The following is a 26,480-nucleotide window of genomic DNA, read 5'->3' on the forward strand; positions in this document are numbered from 1 at the left end:
CCATGATCTTGCAACTTTAGCCATGCACATGGCCATGACCCACACAGACCATCTTTGAACACATAATGACTCCACAATTGTCATCTTTCATAACTGGCACTAGGGCACTTTGTGGATCAGAGTATTGTCTCTCTTAGCATTCTTGATAGTTTCAGCAGTGAAAGCCCAGACTCCAACTCAATCCTGTATACCATCTGATCACAAGACCAGTCAACTCATGCCGCACAGAAAAACGGGCACAGAGGTTACGGGCACGCATGTGATTGTCACTGCGCTCACCGGGCGCTCGGTCTTGTGAGCAGCACAGATGTGACAGGAACAAAGCTCCAAAGCATCAGCCTGAACCAAATGCTGTCCCCGAGGTTCAGAAAACAGTAATAATTCAATATTATATAAAGATCACACATTTAAACCCTGAAGTAGCAATTCCTACTGAATCTCACCTTTAAGCATTTGCAATATCAAAAAGAGAGGGCAGTGAAATGGTTAGCGGGTCACCAGACTGCGCACGTGTATTTAGGTCACGACAGTCAAGCCATGTTTTAATTTTCCAGTGCTGATGAGACCCGACCACGAGTTACCGCAGCGATCACACACAATCGCCGGACAGAGGGCCCGGCGCCTCTTGCCCGCCGCTGACCGAGGGGCGAGCGCCCCGCGGCTCCCGGGTGTGCCACTGCCAACAGTGGCCAGAAAATGGCTGAGAGATCCAACGAGAGGGAAGGGCGGGAGAAGAGCCTCCCGCTGCACCCCCGCCGGCCCGGCTGTGCCCCGTCCCCGCCGGCCGCTCCCCCCGGGCACTGGGCGGTGGGGCACTCCGGGGGGATGCGGCACACCTGCCACCCACGCAGCCCCTCGCCCCACCGGCCTCTCGCCGCCTCCCCTGCTGCCCACCCGGGGCAGCCCCCGCCCCGCCGTCGCCGCTCACCTGAAGGCGGGGCCCTCCCCCGGGGCCCGGCCGTGGGGGGCCGCCGCGCCACCGCCCCTTTTGTTGAAGAGCTTCTGGAGCAGGGTGGGGGCCATGCCACCGCCCCACGCGGCGGCGCTCCCGCCGCGCCCCTCGCAGCGGCTCAGCGCGCGGCTAGCGGCGGCGGCCGCGGCAGCATCCCCGGAGCTGCCGCGGAGCCGCCCAGCATTGCGCGGAGGCGAGGAGAGGGGAGGCGAGGGGAGCGCCGGCCCGCTCAGCCGCGCCGCTCCCGGCAGCCGCCCGTCACCTGACCGAGGGGCCGAGCGTGCCCGCCCGGCGGCGCTGACAGCCGGCCGTGCGCCCTCCCGGACGGGGCTCTGCCGGGCTGGGCCGGGCTCGGTTGGGCTGGGCTGGGCTGGGCTCGGCAGCGCTCCCCGCGCCGCCACCAGCCGGCAGACGAGGACGGACCCCGCCGTGGCGCCGCGCCCCTCGGGCGCTCCCCATTGGCTGCGCGGCACCCCCGCCCCGCCCCCAGCACGTGGTAGGGCGCGGAAGCGGCCCTTAAAGGAACACGGGCCCGGCCGCGCGGCGTGGGGAGGGCGGGTGCGGGGTGTGCCCGAGTTACAGCTGTTTTACACACCCACGGTGGGAAGCATGTCCATTTGCATAGAGCTGTGGGACCACAGAACGGCTTGGGTTGAAAGGGATCTTAAAGATCATCTAGTCCCAACCCTGCCGCCATGGACAGGGACACCTCCCACTAGAGCAGGTTGCTCAAGGCCTTATCCAACCTGGCCTAGAACGCTGCCAGGGTTGGGGCATCCACAGCCTCCCTGAACTGTTCCAGCGTCTCACCACCCTCACAATAAAAAATTTCTTCCTAAAGTGTAACCTAAATTTCCCCTTTTTCAATTTGTACGCATTACTCCTTGTCCTGTCACTACAGTTCCTGAAAAGGAGTCCATTCCCAGCTTCCCTGTAGGCCCTTTTCAAACACTGGAAGGTTGCTATGAGGTCTCCAAACATCCATCTCCAGACTGAACAGCGCCAACTTTCTCACCCTGTCTTGGTAGAGGAGGTGCTCCAGTCCTCTCATCAACCTTGTGGCCCTCCTCTGGACTTGCTCCAACAGTCCCATGTCCTTCTCATGCTGGGGACACCACAGCTGGTAGGGTCTCACAAGAGCAGAGTAGAGGAACAGAATCACCTCCTCTGACCTGCTGGCCACACTGCTCTTCATGCAGCCCAGGACATGGTTGGCTTTCTGGGCTGTGAGCTCACACTGCTGACTCGTTGAGTTTTTCATCCACATCCGCACATTGATAGTGTATATTTTATAATACACTTCTCTCTATATAGATCTGTGTTTGCATATGTACACGTGGATATATACGTCCCCTGTATATGTACACACATGTAAATCAGGTAGTTGTGGTTTACAGCAATATGTTTGTGCACTGAAGCAAGGGTGAACAAAGCACTGCCTGCATCAGAGGGGGCTGTTCGCCTGTTTGGGCTGACAGCAGAATGCAGTGCCTCAGTGGCCTCCCATCCTCCTCATGCCAGACAAGCCCACAGCCCCAAAAATATCCATTTGGTTTTTGGAAGCTCACATCCCTCATTTTGCTCCGTGCACCAATCTGTCACCAGTCCAGGAAAGTCTTCATCTGATTTTTTTCTAGTCCTTATATCTGTAATTGAGAGATCCCTGGCATATAATTGTAGAAGTGCTGGGATTCCCTCAGAGAACCTGAACTTTAGTCTTTGACCAGGCAAGTGAGAACATTAGAAGAAGGGCATCTGCTGGGATGGTGCCCATTTTCACTAGTTTCTGTGAAATGATCTATTTCATTCACAAATAATTAGATAATGCTACAGTATTTGGGTGTCATTTGGAACTTTATGTTTGTTTGTTTGTTTGTTTGATTAATTTGGGGGAAAGGGTTGTGTGGTTTTGCCCAGCAGCAGCATGACTCCATGATGCACCCACTGAGAGAAAACTACTTCAAATGCTCCTTTTTAACCAAGTCACTGCACAGTGTGGTGCAACAAAAACCAACCAACCAAGCCAATAAAAACCCCAACCAACCAACCAAACAAAACACCCCACAACCAAACCAAACCAAAAACCAAAAAAATCACCACAAACAAAAAAAACAACCAACGAAAAAAACCGCAAGAAAAGCAGAATCACAATAGCTTCCTGCTCTTTTCAGACAACTGGGAGATGAGACATGGAGAATGGTTTAAATACCATGGTTTTAATGGATCTTTACAATAGACTGCAAACTCAACATCCAGTAGTGACAGAAGAGGTGGTGGAGTCAGCCTTTCAGTGTCTGGAGAAGCTGATTTCTCTTAAAAATCAAGAGATTACATCTACTGGCCTGAGAATATGATCCCCTGTGCCCTCGATAACACCAGATTGAATCACGTAATGCTCAACTGTCTGGAGGTTCATTCTCAGAAGGGCTCTTAACCACTTCATCTGTGAGACTGAATACCCAATGTAAATCTTTCAGCTTGGATGTTATTATTTCCTTTGACTCTTCACTTCCACCATTATCACCAAATGTCCCCAGTCATCAGGGACAACCCACTCAACCAAAGTTGAAGGACAGAAAAGTAAGAGTATGGCAATGACACCACAAGGAAAGGGTCCTCGTGAATAGCAGAGTGTGGCTGGACAAGATGAAAGACATCACGGCTGACATAGTAATCATTGCAAATGAGAATCTAGGTATCCAGCTCCAGAAATAATCACTGGATTGCATTTCTCAAATGACAGTCCTGAGAATCTTAAAAGTTGCAAACACTGTGGCTACCACTCTATGGTCCATCTGCATTAGCAAGGAGTGCTGACCAACAGGGGCAGAACCCTAGACTAAACCAGTTGTCTTAGAGAGCCCAATGTCCACACTGCAAACATTTTACAGGGTTTTATTTTGGACTGGTTGCAATCTAGTCCTGTGAGCACAATGAATGTCAGTGATTGGAGCACGCTGAACGCGTTTCTGAAAACAGCTGGTTTAGTTTCTTCTGAAAATGATACACTTTGTATGCCCACGTGCTACTCCAAAATGTGAAGCATGACAAAGTTAGTGAGGATAACTGGGATACTGACTTAAAAAATGTCAGCGTAAATGCTCCACACACATTGGCTGATGCTCAGTGCAAAATTAATTCTCGATGTTTTCTCTTACTATGTGTAACACTCACTATGGTCTGAAATTGACAATATAACATTAAGATACCAGTCTTCTGAAAGCTATTTCTGAAAAAAAAAAAAACACCAAACAACGAAAAAATGGGGAAAACACAGCAAAATCAGCAAAGGTCTAAAAATTAACTTTCACAGTCAGTATGCACTGTCCCACCCCAAACAGAGTTTGGCTATAAAGAACACCTGGCAAAGCAAATGCAGTGATTTTGCACTAACCCAAGAGTGCAAAATATGCGCAGATATAAAGAAAAAAGCCATACCACCTGCCAAGCAAAGACCATTTACAGCAATATGGTATGTCTCCAGGCCTCACTCTTCTAGGAAATACAGGAAATAAAAATGGCATATAAAAATCAAAAACTTATCGGTAATTTTCTGCCTGAGGGTCAGACTCTTTGTGTGCAGAAAAAGACAATTTAATTGTTCAAACTTCAGTCAGAAAATGAGCCAGATTCTCAATGCAGAAACAGATGAGGCTTTGTTAGGAAATTGCCAATACATAAAAAGGATCATTCAAATCCTGGAATAGCTGAATGCTTGGAAAAGCATTTCTGTGTTTCACAGGGCATAAATCTCTCTAAAGATTCTCTCCTGAGGATGTAGGAACTAGGTTTTACAGCCAGGATAGGCAGGGTTAAAAGCCAAGTCTCTTAAGTCACATTTTGCTTCTCTGTCACTTAGACCTGGATGAAATGATGAGTTCCTTTACAGCTACTTCTCTTCTACCCTGTTCAGTCCTGAATGCACAAGTCCAAAATGTTCCTAAACCTTTGTTGTCAGAACTAGGCTTTGGAGGTACCAGAAAAAGAAGTCAGAGACCAATGCAGGTAAACTCCAAAGATTTAACAAAAAGTTTGTTAATCCAAGCTGTTTGTTAATGATTTACTGTTTAGTGTGGTGGTGCATGTTGTTTAAATTATGTGAACACAGATGAGTCTTGCTACACTTTGTAATGCATCAGCAACAGTTTAGATTCTGTAAAATAAATAAAATCCAGTTTCTAATGTCAATTCAAACATGCCAAATAAAATGTGATATCAAGAAACATCCAGAGTTATTCTCTCTCCATATTAGTGGAGTACAGTAAGTCTACATTACTCTCCACAGAGAATTTTAAAACCTATTGTAAAATGTATCCCACTTCACAAGCAGAAACAGAAACTGACAGAAAAGGAAAGCTGGGATTGCAGCCCCCCTACAACCAGCGTTACTCATCCTTCATTGAAGCGTTACATAATTTGCACTGTTGCTGCAGCAACTTTCCTCAGCCCCTGAACAGTACCACAAAGGTGCTGCTGTAACACAGATAAGCAGTTTAACCGTCTTTTTACATAGATATACAGTCAGGTGAAAACAAAAGACAGTTTGAAGGGAATATATTAATGTAATTGTTTCAAAGTTACTGGGAATTATTGATGTATGTAATGAAACATGTAATTTTCAATAGTCTTTGGTGTTAAAAAAAGAGAAAGGCCAGATAAGGAACGTCTTCTTTTAATCAACACAATATAAATATCAGGTAATTTGGCAAGAATTGGATTGTGTGAAGGTAATAGGTATTTACAGTCCTCTGAAATCATTGCGGTACTTATGCATCTTGCCAAATTTCCTAAAGCAAAAGTACTTCTTCCTCCTGAAGAGCTTAAAGATGTACACACCTGTGAATGTTCAAATACTTGTTTAGAACCTGGTTTGGTTCCTTTTCTCAACAAAGTCATTAGCATTGATAGATTGCTTTTCTAAGTCTCCTGCCTAGGACTCCACCCAAAGTCTAGCTGGAAAACCTCAAGTCCCAGATTTTCAATGGTGAAATCTGCCATGGGCCTTACTAGTTGCTGTTTGCACTCTTGTCTTTAAATCCATGCAGACGTAGTTCACCTTGGACTCCATCCTACCCACATTAGATGCAGACTAAAAATGCTTTCTACATAATCAAGAATGCAGTCATCATAATTGATATTTCAATACTTTTTGGTGGTAACTATGATAAACAGCATTATACATTTACATGAAATTGCAGTAATATCAGGACATACATTTGTATCAAAACTGAGGGCAGGAATTTAGCAACAAAACCAACATCCTGCATTAGCACTGTGGCAGCAATGACCAGCTGTTAGCTAGCACTTTGGGCCTCTTCTTGCAAGGCATGGCTTCTACTGTTATCAGAAATCACAGGCACTCTCTGCCATCCCTCCTCACATCCTGAGGTCCTAATGCTACTCTGGATATTTGCCTCTAAACCATGCTCTAAGCAGAGCTAAAATATATAGCCAAAAAGTCTGCTTATTCTTGCTTGGTTCTTAACCATTTCTTCGGGGATCAGCATATCTGAAAGTTAGTGACTTTCCTTTTGATTTCTGTCATATTATGTCACCCTCTGTGTGGATAATTTTCTCTTTAAAATTTTAAAACATTCTGATAGAGGAACATATGGTTCTTTCATTGTTCAACATTGTGGTTTAATTCAGCTTACAGGAATCAGCACAGAGTCAATAACTGCTCAGTATGGGTTTAATGTGGGGCCTCTTTATTCAGTTTTATGCAGAAAAAGACTTGGTGAAGATGGTGAACAATAAACCTGATGATGAGAAAACAGATTTATTTTTTCTGTCTCGTGTGTCTCTCATGAAGGTGACATGCTTGACGTGCCAGGTCACATGGGAATAGCACATGATGCACCCTGTGTGTCACACGGCACCGTGTGTGTCACACAGCAACGGAGTGGCTGCTCTATTGCACAGAAAGCAGTGAAAGCATTCTTATCAAGAATGTAACCAAGAAATTGCACGTTGGAAGCTTCTTGATAGCTATTCTGAAAAGCTGATGACGTATGTTTTTCAGTCGCTTGTCAGATGGATCCCATCAGTACTCCACTGCACCATATTCTGAAGCTGCAATTCAGTCCACTGAAAACCCCATAAACATATGATTTCTCCTGTACAAACCAAAATGGCTTGTAATATCCTTAGACAAGGTAGTGCTGAACTGAGCCAAAGCACTCACTTTCTGGTGGAATTAACATCTTTAAGTCTCTATTTTCTTCATGGTGTCAAATACAGATTTAAAGGTGAAAAAAAAGTGCAAGAAAATTAAACAAAAAGAAAAAATTCTAGCCTGAATATGTATATATTTGCCCATCTAATACAATCTCCAACAACTACAAACAACTATAAATATTTTGCAATTTATTCTTTCGAGAATGCTATTTGCCTGGCTAGAATGATTATGAAATAAATTTGCTTACTGTGTATTCCATCAGAGTAACAGTTTTAGAATGACAGATGCATTTTTATGCATTTAACAACGATAGCTTCTTTAGTCAGGGAGGAAAGGAGAGGTGAAAACAAAGATTTGATAACAGGCTGATCTTTGAGTTTCATTAGGCTGGAATGTCATACTGCAGCAAGTAGGAAGTACTTGGTGGAGGGGAGACCTGTATTTGAACCCATTTCCTTCAAGATTTTAGCACTCCCAGCACGTTTATCTGTTGATAATATTCATATTACTTTTGCTGGGTAGCCAAAGCTGTATGTGCAGAAAAATAAATATCTGAATTGAAAAATTAACAGACAATTCAGTTATAGTGTGTATTTTCAGTGTACTGTTTTACAGGTATTTACTATATAAACTACTGGACGTGTCAAAAGATAAGAGATATTTTGGTGATAGGAAATATTCCTAAATTATAAGATCATAAAGCATTAGAGGATCACAGGGGTGATTTTAGTACTTGAAAACACTTTTTAGAGGACTTTATAAAGTAACTCTGACTTTGAAATAGATTATTTGTATATCAATTCAGTGTATAACTTAATATATAAATCTGAACATGAAATCACAGTAAATTCTTGACAGAAGTCACACTATGCTTGTTTGTTACAATCTGTCAATGACTATAAATTAACATGAAAGTAATTATGCTACTGCAGCGTTTGGGAGATATTAATTCAGCTCACATATTTTCTAGAATCTCCTACTGACACAGAGAAAACAGTTTGATTTCTTTCTTGTTCAGCTCACATCTCCAAATTAGCACAGAGATGGCCTCTTTCTTTGTACCTCTAAAGTACCTTGCACATAGGGACTTCTGAGTGACTAGTGTAAGAATCACTCATCTAGAATCTAGACTATTCCAACTTGGCCAGTAAAAAAAACTGCAGAGACTGTGTAAGTCTGCTCCTGGAAGAATGAATCACTGCTTCTTCCTGAGAGGAAGCTGCCAACAGCTCTTGCGGGGGACACACACCAACACCACACACTTTACTCTGATGTCTGCTAAAGAAATCTCTTCTAGACTGTACTCATTTGGCTAGCAACTGACTCACTGAGATCATAGAATATATTGGTTGGAATGGGCTTTTAAAGGTCTTCTAATCCAACCCCTCTGCAATAAGCAAGTACATCTTCAACTAGATCAGGTAGTGCCGACCCCAGTCCGACCTAGCCTGGGATGGTTCCAGGGATGAGGCATCTGCCACCTCTCTGGGCAATCTGTTCTAGTGTTTCGCCATCCTCATTGCAATAACCTTCTTCATTTTATCTAACCTAAATTGACATCCATCAGTTTAAAACCATTACCTCCTGTCCTATCAGAACAGGCCCTGCTAAAAAGTTTGTCCCTGTCTTTCTTATAGGCCCCTTTCAAGTGCTGAAAGGCAGCAGTAAGTTCTCCCTCAAAGCCTTCTCTTCTCCAGGCTGAACAACCCCAGCTCTCTCAGCTATTCCGCATAGAAGAGGTTGTGTAATCATCCCTCCATCCATCTAATCACCTTGGTGTCTCTCCTCTGGGCTTGCTCCAACAGGTCGATGTCCTTCCTGTGCTGGGGACCCCAGAGCTGGATGCAGTACTCTTGGTAAGATCTCATGATGGCAGAATCTCTGAACCTGCTGGCCATGCTGCTTTTAACATAGTCCAGGATATCGTTGGCCTTCTTGGCTGCAAGCGCAGATTGCTGGTGTGAGATCCCTTCTCCTACAGCATTGCTCCTATGCTAAATGTAATGATAAAAATATCTCAGCCAGTGACTGTGGCCAAAAGCCTAGTGAAATACAGATGACTTAAAGCTTTGACCTTTGACATTGTGGAGCATGCGAAATCCCTGACACAGCTGCATGACCTGGCTCAGAGAGAGAAATGCCTTAGTGTGGTTTCACTGATTTCTCACTAAATGTTCCCAGATGGTAGCAGACGGCCTTTCCTTCTGTTAAGGATTCCCAGATGCAACATGCAACGAGCAACTGGTGCTGATCACCTCTCCTGTCCAACATCTGTAGCGAGGCTGTGGGAATGATCATGATGGAGTATATGGACTGAAGTTATTAATATCAATGCTACTTTATCTATTATTTCAATCTGGGATTGACATGCCTTCTGACACACCTAATATTGAGAACATACTACGAGAGAGATGAAAATCAGCTTGATGAAGATCAAGTCCAAACATATAAAGATGACATGAATAGAGGAGAGAGCCTTTGGAGGATATAGTGAATCAAAGAATGAATGTAGAGGTTTCTCGGATGGATTGGAGGAGTCCAAGAAGTAAAGAGGCTCATTTTGATGATCAGCATTCCCAGAAGGACTATAAATTTGCAGGAGTCAAACCCCAGGAGTCTTCTGCCCCTTCTACTTTTACCTCAATATGTGCCTTTTCTCTATGATGCCAGTGAGCATAGGATGTGGCCATGTTGACCATTTACCTCTTTGGGAATCCTACACCTTGAGGAGCCCCAAGTGTGTTGATGGTATTCACACCCCTTGGCCGACACAAGTGCCTGAAAGAGATTGTTTGCTTTGGAGCAGCTATCATGATATTCATACTTTGGGAAGAAATATATTTTGTTTTCAGACCTTAGAAAGACTGGAGTTACATTTATGTTGCAGTAGTCACTTTTGACAATTTGCCCATTCTTTCCATGGGTCACAGCTTTTCACAGACCCTGCAAAACATAAACCCAGGCAAAATCTAAATCTCCTCTCCTTACTCGCCTTTTCAGGCCTTGCGTATGTGTGTGTTCATGACCTCGAGAAAGACACGTTTTTCCTTTGCGGACGCACCAGCAACCGTGTCCATCTGTAGGACTGTGGCTCCCGGGAGACACGCCGCCGTCCCCGCCCGCTCCCGGCGGTGGGAGGAGCGGGAGCGGCCGCGACCCGCGGGAGGCCGGGAGGGATCGCGGGCGGCCGAGCGGGCGGAGCCACCGCGCCAGCGGGCAGCTTGCGGGATGGCGCACATCCATCCCCTGCCACCCGGCCCAGCAAGGCCAGCAACCCCCGCGCCTTCTTCGATGTGGACATCGGGGGCGAGCGAGGTGGGGAGGGGGCGGGACGGCGCCCGGGCGAGACGGCCGGGGCCGGGCCGGGGTCGGGCCGGGGTGTGCCATGCGGACCGCGCGGGGCCCGGGCCGGGCGGCGGGAGCGGCGGGGATCGGGCCCGGCCCCGAGCGGAATGTTCTCCATGGGGGGGAGACCGCCGGGACGGACTGGGAGCTGCTGCCGCGGGCTGCGAGCGCACAGCCCGGCAGCGGGGAGGAGGAGAAGGAGGAGGGCGGCCCCGCCGCGAACAGGCCTCCCCGCGGAGCCGTGCGCGCTCCCGCCGCGGCTCCAGAGTCTAGAGAGAGGCAACATGTCAGCACTGGCGCCCTCTCCCCACGGCCGGGGAAGGTGTCGTGGGGGATGCCGGGGTGCCGGTGCACACACAGCGCCATGAGTGACCCCTGCCGCGCGTTCCCATGGCAGCCCTGCCCGCCCGGCCCTGCCCATCCATGGCTCCCAGTGCTGCCCACGTGGGCGGCCGGTCCTGGGCGCCTTTTTCTCGTGCTGCCCGTGGGCCAGGGCCGTCCGTTCCATTCCGGGCTCCAAGCCCCGGGACCTGCCGCGGCGTGGCGAGTCGTACCTGGCTGCTGGGTGGGCAGTGGGGTCTGCGGGACTGAAAGCTCAGGGCAGTCCGGCAGCCCTGGTACTCTTGGCATCGCCAGTGCTGCCAGAGGTCATTCGGAAATCTAGGCAAACGGTCAAAAACATGGAAGCTGAGTAAATACTTGGAAGTGTAGGTTTTCAAAATATGCACGGACAAAGATTGAGGCTGACTAAATTTTATCGGGGTATTGCTTCTCATTTATTCATTCTGCTATTCAGAGGAATAGAAGAAAGTCTCTAGGATGATTTGCCTTTTATTGACTTTCAATTGTCTAATTTGTTTTCCTTCCTGTATTAATTAGAATTAATGTATTTACATTTAGCTTCCGGTAGAGTGAAGTTATGTTAATTAATTGACTGTGAGGCTGATGAGAAAACAGGAGCATCAACTGATGGCAGCTGCTGGGAGTGAGAAGTAGCTTCCTTGGGAAGCCAGTTTGTGAAGGGATGAGAATTTTGCCCAGAATCCATTTACTGACTGTTACAGGATCTGTTAGCTACTTAGGTTTCACGTCCTTTGGTTAAAACGTGCCGTGTTTTTGGAATTAATGTCTATTGCTGTGTCTTAGTAAAATTCAGATTTAAGAGAATGAGGAGTAGGGTTGGTATATGTGTTTGGCATAACCATTTGTTCAAATAAAGGTCTACATGAAACAGTCTTTCTTATATTTCATCTACTTTTGATTGAACAAGCTACATGTATATGTTAAATTAGACATAAAATAAGTGTGCATATTAAAGTACATGATTTGGCTTTGATATATCTGTGTGTGATTTTCCGTGCACATTTTTTTGGCAGAAAATGCATTCAGCATTTTCATTAGTTTTTGGCAGAATCTGTCTCTATTCCCCCTACATTATTCTTGACAGAATGGAATCCACTGTTGGTAATAACCTTGCTAAAAGCCCAGTATAACTGCCAGCAATTGCCATGGAGCAGTCCCCCAAGTGGAAATTTAATAGTCATGTAAATAAAATAATAAAGTTAGAAACATTAATTTCTTTTGACATATAATGCTCCACACATCACCATGCCAAGGACAGGACTTAAAAACATGTCTCATTCTCTCTTTGTCATTTCAGTTGGACGCATTGTCTTTGAATTATTTGCTGACATTGTACCTAAAACTGCTGAAAATTTCCGTGCGTTATGTACAGGAGAAAAAGGAACAGGGCCTACCACTGGAAAACCTCTCCATTATAAAGGATGTCCTTTCCACAGAAGTAAGTTCTATGAAGCCCTCTGTTTTCCTATTGGTAACAAGTTATCTACCATGAGTATTTGAAATAGTTTTAAATAATATTTCAAGGACTTGTTTAAGAAATAACTTGACTGAAAGTTTTTGACTTTTTGATCCTCCTAATGGCTAGATGTTCTTACCCTGCATTGACAATAGTAAATTATAAATTTACCGATAAGTTAGTAATAGTAAAACTAGTTTTCTCTGAGTTGTAAACAGGTTGAAATGAATTTCAGGTAAAGGTTGAAGTATCAAGTGATATCCACAAAATTGAAGGAGTACTTAGTGGACACTTGATAAATAAATAAAAGGTGGGTTTGGGGCTTTTTTAGGTGCTGGTGACAAGGATTGCTCTTCATCTCTGAATTGTTTCTCTTCGTGCCTTCCCTGCCTTGGTGATACATGTTATATTTATTTTATTTTACAGTTATTAAGCAGTTTATGGTCCAGGGTGGAGATTTCTCAAACCAAAATGGCACAGGTGGAGAAAGTATATATGGTGAAAAATTTGAAGATGAAAACTTTCATTATAAGGTACTCTATTGAAAATATTATTGTATTCAGTTGGTGAAGTTTTATTTTTCTTCAAGGTCAGAATTAGTGCTTTTTAGTCCAAATTTAGTGTATTTTTAAGCAATGGAAAGAATTCAGCAGAACAGCCCCAAATTAGTTGATCCTTAAGGTCATTCATGAATGTAGAACAAATACATATAGGAATACATACAAAAAGAGGTCAGCCTTGTTAAAACAAAGAACTGTAGTTTTATTTTTCTTCTTAATTGCAACATCAGAAAATAATTTTAAACAATAGTTCTCCTTTAAGTAAGGATATTATTTTAAAAGAGTGGCAAATTTTGTTACTGTGAAGCATCTACAGTATCTTAGCATTAATTGGATTTTATGCTTTTTTCATACACTAATAATATTCATAAGATTAGATGTGAGAAATACTTTTCTTAAGAAGTGGGAAATCCATGGTAGATTGCAGAATTAATCTAAAGGAAAATTTAAAAGAAAGCGTTTTCATTACTATAGTTATTTTCAATGATATGGGAAGTAAAAGTTTATATATAGCTTTTATTCAACCAAAACGTTGGGAAAATGTCCTGTGAACAAAGCAAGCTTTTGAAAGGTCTGGATTTGAGGACTTCATTTAAAGAGATCACAGAATCACAGAATGGTTTGGGTTGGAAGGGACCTTAAAGATCATCTGGTTCCAACCCCCCTGCCATAGGCGGGGACACCTTTTTTTAGACCAGGTTGCTCAAAGCCCCATCTGACCTTAAACATTTCCATCTTGAACACCAAACATGAACATCCAAGCTTGAACATTCAAAGATACTGGGTTTCATGTCAGAAATTCCTGCCTCTCCCATTACTTACCACTATTTCATAACTAGCAACCATTAGTGTGTCCCAGAAGCAGTTTTGTCAGCCCTGCTGCAGGAAGAGAGGAGGGAGCTGAGCTGCAAGAGTTCTGCACATGATTCTAAATCTTTGTCCACAAAATCGACATCTGGTGACACCAGGGAGACTGCATGTGTGTTTGCTTTACACACACAAGTGTTCCTGTCAGCATATCTGTGTACCTTAAGCCTACAATTTATACAGCATTTGAAGATCTCCAAATTTAAGTATTACCTGTACACCGTGATTTATATTTTTTGGCTAGCAGTCAGGTATTCTGGAGAAAAGTGGCAACCATAATAATTGTTCTGAGGGTTCATCTGTGGTCTCAGCTGTACATAAAGGGCTGTGTGACTGAAAAAAAAGCCCCCCGTGCTTGAACTGTCAGTAATTGTGGCTTGAACCTGGGTAGGAGTACAACTTGGAAAAAACAGAAATAACATGTTCTGCAAGTACCCCTTACAACAGCCAGGACACCTGCTGCTGTAGGAGTAACAATTCTCAGCATTCGCTTTTAACTGTTTTCATATCATGTTATGTGTGATAGCATATGAGAGACTTCACCTGACTAAAAAACTTAACAGGGGTTAAAGCAAAGCCTTGACTGCAATTGTGCCTGCCTCCAAACAGTATTTTAGGAAAAGAAAATATGACAATCCTTTAATCAATCATCCTTTACCAAGTTCACAGAACCACAGAATCAGTTAAGTTGGAAAACACCTTTGAGAACACCATCTTGTCAACTAGATGATAGTGTCACAATTAGTTGTTTCTTGAATGCCTCTAGGGATAGTTACTCCATCACTTCACGGGGCAGTCCATTCCCATGTTTCACAACCCCTTCTGTGAAGAAACTCTTCCTGACCTGAACCTCCCCTGGTGCAGCTTGAGGCCGTTTCCTCTTGTCCTGCCACTAGTTGCCTGGGAGAAGAGATCAGCCCCCACCTTGCTTTCAGGTAGTTGTAGAGAGCGATAAGGTCATCCCTGAATCTCCTTTTCTCCAGGCTAAACAACCCCAACTCCCTCAGCCACTCCTCAGAGGACTTATAGGACTTAGATTTCGAGCCATAGTCGGAAATGTGTCTCCAGTATTCATCGTAAAGATAATTACAGTTGTGAGAGGTGTTTTCTGAACTCTTGACACTTGCTAAGGTGGTGCCCGTAGCACTACTTTGAAAAGTTACTCTTTTGGATTGGTCCTTGTCACAGGATCTCTAGCTCCCTGAGAAGGAGACTGTGTCATCAGTACTTTTTTGGTTGTTCTTTGAAATCTGGAGGTAATTACGAACATGATGCAAATGATCCCCATTTTTGTACTTCTCTGACTGCTCAGCTATAACAAATGTCAAAGCGCCAGAGATGAGTTGAGGAACACATGAGGATCTTGTACAGAGTCTGGGAGTTTGATTGCTGTTATCTGTTTGCCAAGTATTGTTAGGATTTTAGTGGGAGTTAAAATGCCTCTACTAAATAGAAATCCACTGGATCTTGCACTTAATCTAGCAGTCCTGCAAAGTGTTCTCTACCCGCTGTCTCGGACAACAGTGAATTGTTTTGTTGATGCTTCGAGGACACTGGAGCAGTTTATTCTTGTCTTGTTTGCATGGTTTGTTGTAAATTGCAGTAAACTGCAAGACCCCTTACCCCTTGTCAGTTGTCCCCTTACACAGATCAATCCCACTAGGCTTTTTTTGGTGTCACTTCTCCAGCTGATGGATCTGCTGTTGTGGAACACCCAACTTACCAAGCATGGTTACCATGGCATAGTTTTGCAAACCTTGAATCTGTCAGAGAATCTGATTTTGTCCTGACTTTTTTGCTTGCTTAATGAACTTACAGAATGATAGCAGAAACTGTCATGGGAAAGACACTCTATCTGCAGTGTTTTTCAAAACACTCATGGCAAGAAAATGCATGAGTGACAACAGTTTTGTTTATAAATAGAGGTGCTCATCACGGAACTAATGTTGAGAGTTGGTCCCAAATGAAGTGGGATTGCGGTAAGTGTGAAGATTGAAGCTACCAGATTCCTGTCTGTAACCTTCCAACTTGTCCCCTGATCTTTACAGAGAAAAGTTAAACCTGAAGGTGTAAGGCAATGCCAGAACTTACTGTTACTTGGCTTTTTGTTTACAAACCATTGCTGTCTAGAATTAGCTGTAATTGTAGGGGGGGTGGGAGGGCAGAGGGAAAGGTAAGATTTACAGGTCTTGGGCAGTGAATCAGTGACCAGCCTCAAATGGTATTTGCAAAACTCTTCTGTGGGGAAACCGTTCTTTAACTTGTTTGCCAGCAAGTACAATGCAAAATGTCAGATACTTCTTTTGGAGGCTGCATTCCTGCAACACTCCGTTCCTACCAGATGCCTTCTCTTGCTGTGGAATACAGGCTTCTCTCTGTTGTTTGCCATCTGTGACTCTCAGGGTGAGTTTCAAGGTTAGAACAGACAAAGTCAGGATTCCAGTAGATTTCTGATGGCTAGGTGCCAATCTAGCTCTCAGCTGTACAGTCTTTTCCCAGAGTTCCTAAGCTAAATTGTGATTAAAAGATTCAGACTCACTGTGCCTTATGACCAGATGAAGAGCTTAGGCAAGGAGTTCTCCCTGCCACCATGGAAGTCCAAACACTGTATGGGAAAACAATTTTCAACAGGTTCTTCGAACCAGTTGAGAATACAGGGACAAACCAGGTGCTTAAATACAGCTGTCTCAGACTGTTGTCTCCAACTAGTCAACCTCCCACCGAGCTTTGAGGTGTGCCTCACAGCAGTTTCTGTTTCCATGCCCTCTGTGCTGTCATACTTTCTCTTTCCACTCCCCTCCTCCCCACAGTATCAAATTTCTTACGAATACCAAAGCATGCACACTTTAGACATGTACCAGTGCCTTGGTATGACATACTGACTTACATTACACAGAATTCCTTGCACTTAGTAACCAGATCAACTTGGAGAGAATAAAATCTTAATGGCTGTATCATGCCAGTTAAACGAGATATTCACAACACATATGAAAGTACATTTTTTGCAGTACAAGTGAAAATGAAATAATCTGTGAGATGGAACAAGATAATTCTTATTTCCAAAAAGGAAAAAGTACTTGTGGGAAACAAGATAAACAGTATCATCTCATATTGGGCTGTTTAATAATCTTTTTTAGTTGGTGGCCTGGCAGCATGAGCCAAAATAATTAGATGGTTAAAAATCCCAACAGATTAAAAACTCTGTCTCCAGGAAAGTGAAGGAGATTAAAAAAAAACCCAACAAAACGCTACCCTGTAAATAACAAAGACCACAGTCCTCTAAACTCCACTGTTTTGCAATATAGTTTGTGTTAAGTAGCCCTTATAAAATTAACAGTACTTAGCCATCTTGGCAGTGTAACATTAAAACTAGTTTAAGTGGTGTTTAGCTTTGTTTTTTGAGGCCAGTAGTCTTGAATAATCCAGTGAGGAATTTCATGTCTCTGAGGTGATGTCTAAACCCCGCAGCTGGGCAGGGGGCCCTGTGTAGAAGCAGTGGACAAGTGTTACAGCATCAAATCACATGTGGCTGTGCTTGCTAGATTGGTGGGGAGCAAATAAAGACTGAGTATTTGCCCTCTTCAGTCTGATAGGTAAAATTAGTTGCCAACTGTATTTAACTGTCTGGGTTACCAAGTTGTTGCTATGGCTGTCCTTGCTATATATATGAACAGCCTTACAGAATCTTATGCATGGTTTTCTAACAGATCTTTCATATATGTTGACTGTGATTTTTTTTTTCCCAATGCAGCATGATAAACCAGGTCTGCTGAGCATGGCAAATGCAGGACCTGGTACTAATGGCTCTCAGTTCTTTATTACAACGGTGCCTACTTCTCACCTGGATGGGAAACATGTGGTGTTTGGCCAAGTGATCAAAGGAATGGGTGTAGTTAAAATACTCGAAAATGTTGAAGTAAAAGGAGAAAATCCTGCTAAGGTAAACAAAATCCAAAGCACTAAGGGATGATGTTTATTATTCCATTGTATGATGCATATTCATTTCTTTTAAATGCTTGGTGTAATGTTTAAAAGTATTAAATGTTAGACAGCTGTTTCTGTTAACAGTGTTAATCTCCATTTTACTGTTCTTGTTAAGAGGCTTTTGTTCTTACACTGTAAATTTCCCCTGCACAAACAGTTTATTGTTCAACACAGCTGGGAGGGTGGAAGCCTTTGCTAGAAGTGTAGGTTGGGTGATGAAATTAAAAGGTGGAATTCACAACCCTACCTTCTTATAAATTTTGTGTCAGAAGTCGTGTTTCTGAAAAAGCAATCAGTATGTAGGTCATGTCAGTTTGTGGGTGTTTGAAAAATTAATACTTCTGTAACTTTAAAAGACTTGGCAGTTGAAGAAAGAACCATCGTCTCTAATGTAGTAAAACTTCCATGTCTTGTGTTTTGCTGCAGCTCAGCTTGTTGCCAGTTCCTCTTCCAGCCTCTCTGTGAAGCGTGGGTATGGTGTTCTTGGAATGCTGCTCCTCTGAGCACAACACTTAGTGTGATAAAAGCCTTTTGATGAGGATAGGCTAATGATGTGATGGGCTTCTGAGACAAATGCACCCAAACAACAGATGAAAAAGCCTTTTTACTGAATTTCAAAAATTTCAGAGAACACTCAGAAGTTATGGCTTTTCTTTTTTTTTTTAAATCGTCTTAATAAGCAGTACTGCTATTTACACTTTATTTTTTCAGTTGTGTGTCATCGCCGATTGTGGAGAGCTAAAGGAAGGAGATGATTGGGGAATTGTTCCCCAAGATGGATCTGGAGATGCTCATCCAGATTTTCCTGAAGATTCAGATATAGACTTGAAAGATGTAAGTATTTTTCTTCTTAGGTATTTTACAGAAAGCAAGACTTGTAGGTAGTCTGAGTTACATGGTGTCTGTGATGATGTTCATTAAGCTTTTTCCTTAAGAATGGATTAAGATCCTGATTAAACAGTAACATTGTATTTTAGGAAAGAGAATGTTGTGGAGGGGATTGTTATCTCTTTTTTTCAGTGCTAATTGCAGCCGATTTTTTCCCCAGTAACTAAAACCTCAGTTACTTACAATTGTCACACTTTTTTTTCTATTCTGGGTTTCTTTTTACTTTTGTTTGTGCTGTAGTGTCAAATTGCAATTACTAGAACTCCATCCTGCAGATGACTAATTTAATGTTGTACCTAAACACTTTTTCTGTGCAATATTTTAAATAACCATCTTTAAACAGACTTTGCCTCACTTCCTAGAAATTATAAAGGATCAACCTTTTTAAAAGATTTTTACTGCATCAGAGGTAGTCATTCTCAATTCCCAGTAGCTGTTTGCTTTTCAAATTGTTCAAACTGAAGGAAAGTCTGTGGTTGGAATTTAGGGAGCAGACTGGTGACAGCAGCTCATCTGCAGGTTTTTACTCTATCATGAAAGTGAACTAGGCAAACTGTGCAAGTCAAACAGTGATTTGTGAGAGAGGAAAAAAGGGAGCTGCATGTGTAGATTGCAAATGCAGAATTACAAAATAGAATAGTAAAATCTCATTACAGTTAGAAAACAAGAACTCCTTGTATCTGGCTGTTGAGAAGCATTTCAACTTGTGGAAATGTTTTTGGATAGCATTTGATGTGGTGCAGAACTGAAAATGGCAGGTGCCTGCGTCCTTTAACTTTAAACTTGTTCATATAAACCAACTACAGAAACCATGGTGACATTGGTCTCACTCTGTGATCAGTTTTTTTCAAGGTCGTTATTTCTAGTAGGGTAGAAGTGTAAACTGATAGTATTACAAATGGCAATATATACATTTGACAGAGCTTAAGACAACTGTGTTACAGGCAGCAGTAATTACAGACTGTTTATTGCCACTGGAAAAGTAACTTCACAGAAGTGTATATGATTCTGGAAATAGAAATGATGGATTTGATAAAGACAAGCAGTTGTTCTTTTTCTCCCTCCATGGTTATTTTCAGTGTTTAGAGAGAAGGAAAATTGTGTTGATATGACTCCTAGTTTAAGAGGGTGCAGATTTCATGTGACTGATACCATTTTGAGAAGCAGAAAATAATATTTTCTCAGGAATAGGCAATCTTGGTTGAATACTTTGATTGTTAACATATCTTCTTTTCTTTAAATAATGAATATGTGGGTAACAGCATTTAGGGGAAAGAGCTGAACTGCTATGTTGTCTGTGGTATTTTCTCACCTTTCATAGTAATCTTTGAGACATTTGTGTTTCATAAAGTAGATAATATTATAGAAGTGGTTTGAAGCTAGTATTTGTCTAAAATTGGAGTATTTCTATTCTAAGGTTTTATAATTGTTGAAGGAAGATGGATGTGGGATCCTACTGTTAAGCATTAGTTACTTCAAGACTTCTTTCATAAATACATTCATACTGTATATTTCCCATCTATTTTATTAGGTTGACAAGATTGTGGCCATAGCAGAAGACACAAAGAATATAGGAAATACTTTCTTCAAATCGCAAAATTGGGCAATGGCAGCTAAAAAATATAGTAAAAGTTTACGGTAAGGCTATCATCACTCAATCAGATAGTTTCTGTAACCCAAATTAATACTGCTATCAAGCAATTATTTGTGCATTTAAAAAGTGCCTGTTGCATTGCTCTTCTCTTTTTTAAATAAAGAGCCTTCTGAATCTGGAAAACACCTGGTTGATTTTTGGCTACTTATGTAGGTCTTCTACTGATTGCTATGTAAGAGCTATAGGCAGAAGTATTGTTTCTAACTGACTAAATAGTCCTTTTTTAACATTCTTGCTGTGGTGGTGCATAACTGGGAAGAAAAGAACAATAGTATACAGAGTAGTTAATGGATAGCAAAGGAGGGAGATACTTTTTCTCTGATTTCTAAAGAGCAGTAAGTTTAGGAAATCGGTAAGTTCAAAAGACAAATGTGACTCTTATCCATTCATTACTATTTTTATTCTGAGGCTCCATACCATCATCCTGACTCCATGTATAATTCAGACTTGCTTTCAAGATCATGGTCTTTCTGCTTTTATTTCCATACTGCTCCTTTCTTCTTTCCAAGCTTTTTGCTTTCAGTATATGAACATCTCTTAAAAATAAAGTTATACTGACCTTTATCCCTGCCTTCTTAATGATCATTGGTCAACTGGCATAACGATAATGAAAGAAAAAAATTCAGGCATATGTAGTGCTTCAGTGGAGTTTTTAAGTGACTGGGTTTCAAATAAATTATGTCTTTCTGAAGCATAAAATGAATCCCTTAATTGCAGATATTAACCCAAGATGCAGTGTCTCCCACTACCCTCAAAAAGCCCATCATAGACCAACACAAACCTCGAAGCAAATAGGATTTCTATGCAAACCTTTTGGAATTCATATATTAAAAAGGCTGGAATGGATCTTTAAGGATCTTTGTGTTGTATCTGTCTATTTGGTCCCCCCATTCTTAGGTAAATACCAGGTATAATTATGCCATCCCTTACAATTAGTTGTCTTGCTCACTTTTAAGCACACCCAGTGAAGGCTCTTCCAATTTGAGACTCTTTGGTGCTTATTTTTCCTTGTAGAAAGCATAGTAACTTTTCTAGACTAAACAAATCTGATCATTCCAGCTCTTCTTTACAGGCCATACTTTTGTGGGCAGTCTGTTATTGTATCTTAAAATCTAATACTTCATGTAGGAATGGTGTACTTTAGCTCGCACTTTGCCAGAACTGATAGGAATAGAATAGCTCTTAACAGGGTGTCTCCAATGGCATATGTACAATTCACCTAGCACACTACAGCTTTCTCTTTTTACCAATAGAAACCTTTGTAGCCTCCTGTTCTTCTTCTTGTTTTATTGCTTCTTAGCCTTTTTTTTAATAGTTTGTATGTATGAATTTAAACCTTTTTTGTAAAAAAAAATCATTACTTCGTGTTGTCTCCCTTGATACTCATCTTACTAATTTCTTCGACTTGGAAGCTCTAATTTTGTTACCAGAATGGTTGCAGCCTTTCATGTTTTGGTGTGATTTATAAATATAATTGTGTTCTGTTTGTTTTGAATATAATACAGATTTGTGTTCCATTTCTCCTTACTTTTTTTTACTCTTTTCTCTCTCTTCTGTTTCTCATCTTTTGCATAATGCCCAGCAAGTGGAAAAATCACTGGGACTACTTCTAATTCAGTTTTTAAGTATTGCTTATTTCTGTGATCCAAAGTTATATACAAACCATGCAACACTCAAAAGACAGAGCATGCAAAAATTGAACTTACACAGGCATTGATCTGCAAAGGTTGCATTAATCATGGCGTGCTTAAAATGTGAATGTATGCAAGCACATGATTTTTATTTTTTTAAATAAAAGCCACTGAAGTTCTGTTAAGTAGGCCATTAAAGAATTGAGACTTTTGTATCCACAACAAACCTTTGCCACTTGAAATAAAAACCAGACAGCTGTAGTACATTGTAAATTAAGAATGAGATACAGTTTGCCTGTCAGTTTGCTTTTGAAACAGAAATGCAATAACTGCTGTGGCTTAGTCTTGAACAAGTATCAGTTTTGAAGTTCAGGAAAAAAGTCATAAAGGAAAACAGTGGGAAGAAGGTGGTGTTACTAATGCTCATAAAACCATATTCCTGTACAAAGTAGAGTTACCTTTAGATTTTAACCATAAATGCCTAAGCTAATTAAAATATTACCGAGGGACCTGGAGATGAAGCTTTCCATGAATGTGGAAGGTGCAGCAGTGGTGTTGATTTTTTGGCTCTGATGAGCAACGTGGTTTTTGAGAATAAACTTACTGAAATAAATTCTAATGGTTTCCTGCCATCTAGAATAGTACATTTGTCTAAGAAAATGCTGCTAGTGGAGGACTAGGAATTACAGGAAAACATTCACCAGTGAGTTGATCTTTTTCATCAGGGTGGGTTTTAGGTATTTAGTTTAATAAACATTTGTAATAGTGGAATTGAAGCTGCTTTAGAAATAGTAGTTTGGATAGGCCAGTTTGCACATATCTGTGGAAAGATAGACAAGGAAGTTGAAAGTTGCAACACTAATACATGTTCTATGTGAATCTGTTTTTCTGCAGGTATGTAGAAGCTTCTGAAGCAGTGGCAGAGGAGGCAGACAAACCAAAGTTGAAGACTGTTGCTTTGACCTGTGTTTTAAACATTGGCGCTTGTAAACTAAAACTGTCAGATTGGCAGGGAGCCATTGAGAGCTGTTCAGAGGTAAATTTAATATTTAGCATTTTGATTAACATTTGGCCTAAATAGAAAAGGGAGACTGAAACTGCAAAGCTTTTTTAAGGAGTCTTCTGACAAGCTTACAATTTGAAAGTAAACAAAGTAGAAGCTCATTGTGAAGTTATTACTAACTTTCCAGTATGTGGCTTTTTAAAAAGATTTTGAAATTGAAATGAATCATTAAACAAAGGAAAGAGGGCTGTTTCTTACTGTCATTGTCAGTTTGGTTTGCAGAACAAAGAGTTAAACTGTCTTCACTGAAAGGGGAGTACTTTTCTCTGGAAGACTAATATGAGCAAAATGTTCTACTTGCTTTTAGATTTGATGGTGTCATATTTTATTCATGAAAGTGACTTTTCTAACTAAATAACTAACCTTTCAGGTAGGCTTAGTGGTGAAAAGAAACTAGTGAATAGAAAAAAAGAAGGTAATATAAATACGGAAAACCACTAGAATTGAAAAAAAAAAAGTAAAGTTAAGGAAACTTTAAATAATTTAGTAAAACTCAGAAATTTTGAAGGGAACAGAGGAAAAAACGCTCTTATCTGTTAGCAGAGGATCCTGAGCAGCATCTCCTAGTGCTTCATGCTGAAAGCAGGAGTCTCAGCTAATCTGTGTGTGAGAGCTCATTAGAGAGCTGGCTTGCTTTCTAACCTGCTGATGGTGTTACCACATGGAACTTTCATGAACCTATATTCACAATGGACAAATGAGGAATAAGGAAAGAAAAAAGAAGAAAACTGTGTAAGATGATACCTGTCACTGAGAAAATGGTAAAAACTGAAACAACATTTAAGTGTTACAGATAGAAATTATTAATCATAATACTTGCCATTGTGGGAAGACAATCACACTTCCTTTATTTTTGAGATTAAATAATTGTTGGATATAGACAACTCCATAACTGTAATAGACTTCTGAAAGGGATTTAGCTTATGTCTCACAATGTATCAATGTTTTAATCAGAGCACCAGTTTCCTAAAATTAGCTACTAAAGTTCTAGGTAATTGTTAGTGAGAAACTATACTATAAACTATACTCACTTTTACTTCTATGATTTCTTAAGGCCCATAGGAATTTAAATTAACTGCCTGTAAAACGTGCATTTGTTGGTGTAAATAAGGAATTATGAGCAGCTGAGCCTGTTCAAACAAACCTTGCCTTGAAATAGTTGTAAGCACAACGGTCAAGGTAAAACCAAAGAATGCTACCTATGTGTATTCAACACAGACCCCTAATTCTTGACACAGGAGAGAGAGAGGCTGAAGGCTTTATAGCAGACAGATCAGGGGGAGTGCCTGGAGTAACACTTCCTTTGTATGAACGGCCAATACTGAAGTGATTTAAAAAATAAGGATGTGTTGTCTAATGTTTATAATCCATATTAATGATTTAAAGTGAATAAATTAAATTAATAAAGTGACACATTTCTGTGAAGACATTCCCTCTAATCACTGAGAAACTGTATTCTTTAAAACACTGTAGGACTAACTGCAGGAAGAATGTGATTTCCACAGGCAAGGTAACTGCTAGCTAGCCAAATTAACTGAGGTATTTTGAAAAAATAATCGAAGTAATCAAATAGTGGAACAATCTCTTTGCCCAGGCACTGTATTTCCTATTTTGATATTGTCATATTAGAGCTGGCACATACACGTTATCGAAAACATTAATCTCAAAAAAGGCGTAACGATTGGAACTTGGCAAGGTTCCTGAAGCATGATGAAATGGATTGCCTGCATGTGTCTTTCTAGCCTACAGTGAAAAAAAGCTTTACAGGAAATCTGTGTTTTATTTATGACGCCATTTGAGGGTTTTTTGGTGTGAAGGAAGGAGCTGCAATATAGAGTTGTACAGTGAGACTCAAGGTTAGGATAATTTGAACTGCAGCAACTCCTCAGCCTTGACAGCTAGCTATATATACACACACACACAGCTGTTCCATTTTAGCCTCCTGCGTGCCCATCCTTCACAAAAGACCACTTTTGGTGCAGTGGTATTGAAGCCGCTTAGCTAGATATTCAGTGTGCTGCATTACAGCATTCCTTTTTATACAGTTAATGTTTTGACAGTTTACCCTCAAACTAACTGGGAAGATTGTCTGCTGGTGTGAATTTTGCCATTTGTGGAGATGGGAGGCTGTGAAGTATAAGAAATGTTAATGTGACAATTTTATTAAATTTACAGGCTCTTAAAATAGATCCCGCAAATACTAAAGCTCTCTACAGACGGGCCCAAGGATGGCAGGGAATAAAAGATCTCGATCAGGCATTGGTAATGATCACCTTTTTTTTTTCCTTAAATCTAAAAATTTCATCAGACCATTAATTTATATTTCTCTTTTATTTAAGGCTGATCTTAAAAAGGCTCATGAAATAGCCCCTGAAGACAAAGGTAAAATAAAACTGTTTTGTCATAAAATCTGTTAAGAATTTAACAAAGTATGCAGGGTAGCATTTAGTAGGAATTTATACCAGCGTGATGCCTAAAATGCTAGCTTCTTAAACACTGATGTATTGAGCACAAAGCCCACTGAGGTGGAAAACCTGGTTTTATACAGCAAGTGATGCTTCTGTTGCACTGGAACACCTGCTTATGTAGGTCAACAGCATTCCTCTTGAACCATTTCCCTATCTCCCAGGGCTCTTACTAGCTTAGTTTCCTGGTCAAAGTGGGTGAGATTTTTAGCTCATAAATTCTGTGTCGGCACCAATACTGTGCTTGCTACACACTCCTCTTCGTGGTGACCTTACCAGATAACACAGGGTCAGGGACAAGGCTTTTTGCTGCTACTATCTGACCTAATCCAAGGTTGAATGCAGTTTTATTAAATAAAATAACGTAAGTTCGCTCCAGCATTGTGACCTGGTCTTAACCTATTAGGAGACCTAATGTAAGTGATTACTGTAACTGTCATGATTTTTCTTTTTAATCAGCTATCCAGACGGAAACACTCAAAATCAAGCAGAAGATAAAAGCCCAAAAGGAGAAAGAGAAAGCAGCTTATGCTAAAATGTTTGCTTGATTTTTTTCTTAACATTTAAATCTATGCACTAACTCATGCAAAAGGATAAACAGAGCTGCTTCTTTCATTTGCTCTCTGCTGCAGTTTTCAGTGTTTACAACACAAAAAGTCTAATAATAAAGACAAACTATTCAAAGATGTTGTGGTTTTCTTTTTTTTTTCCAGCTGTAGTAACTTGTGTTTTGCAACTCAGGTATGGTTCTAATGTGTAAATCAATAGTGGTTGTGTTTTCCCAGCTTAATAGTGCTTCCTAAGAAGCGCTTCACACCAAGACAAGATTTAGGCATTTTCTTAGGAGAGTTTTTATTAGAGAAGGCCTGATTTCTTGTAAGGAATAAAAATGCTAGACATAGAATGAAGGTGCAAGTATTATTTTTTTTTAAACCACATTACAGGTTGTATTCCCTATTAACATCAGGAAAAAAAATCTAACTGTAAATTTGATGTAAAATGTGTAACACTTAAAAGCAGTGACAGTTTTCTAGACTGATGTATTTCCTTGTCTGCAAGGTAGGATTACATATA

The 26,480-nt window shown here is 41.3% G+C and overlaps 2 protein-coding genes across 3 annotated transcripts in view; one reads left to right on the plus strand and one right to left on the minus strand.

Annotated features, from left to right (window-relative positions):
• FNIP2 (folliculin interacting protein 2) overlaps positions 1 to 1,102 on the minus strand; it is a 49,829-nt gene extending 48,727 nt beyond the window's left edge. For both annotated transcript variants that reach the window (XM_032685807.1, XM_032685805.1), the window contains exon 1: positions 929 to 1,102. In XM_032685807.1, the coding sequence (XP_032541698.1) occupies positions 929 to 1,023 (95 nt within the window). In that variant the 5' untranslated portion in view covers positions 1,024 to 1,102. The remainder of the gene's footprint in view (positions 1 to 928) is intronic.
• On the plus strand, positions 1,022 to 26,094 carry PPID (peptidylprolyl isomerase D). Its single transcript, XM_032686678.1, has 11 exons — positions 1,022 to 1,552; positions 10,214 to 10,445; positions 12,136 to 12,276; positions 12,721 to 12,827; positions 17,473 to 17,661; positions 18,417 to 18,539; positions 20,125 to 20,231; positions 22,773 to 22,914; positions 25,117 to 25,203; positions 25,281 to 25,323; positions 25,866 to 26,094. The coding sequence occupies exons 1-11, from the start codon at positions 1,022 to 1,024 to the stop codon at positions 25,952 to 25,954; spliced, it is 1,791 nt and encodes a 596-aa protein (XP_032542569.1). The 3' UTR covers positions 25,955 to 26,094.
• Positions 26,095 to 26,480: the final 386 nt, after the last annotated feature.

Source organism: Chiroxiphia lanceolata, chromosome 4 (assembly GCF_009829145.1).
Source record: "Chiroxiphia lanceolata isolate bChiLan1 chromosome 4, bChiLan1.pri, whole genome shotgun sequence".
Taxonomy (NCBI): domain Eukaryota; kingdom Metazoa; phylum Chordata; class Aves; order Passeriformes; family Pipridae; genus Chiroxiphia; species Chiroxiphia lanceolata.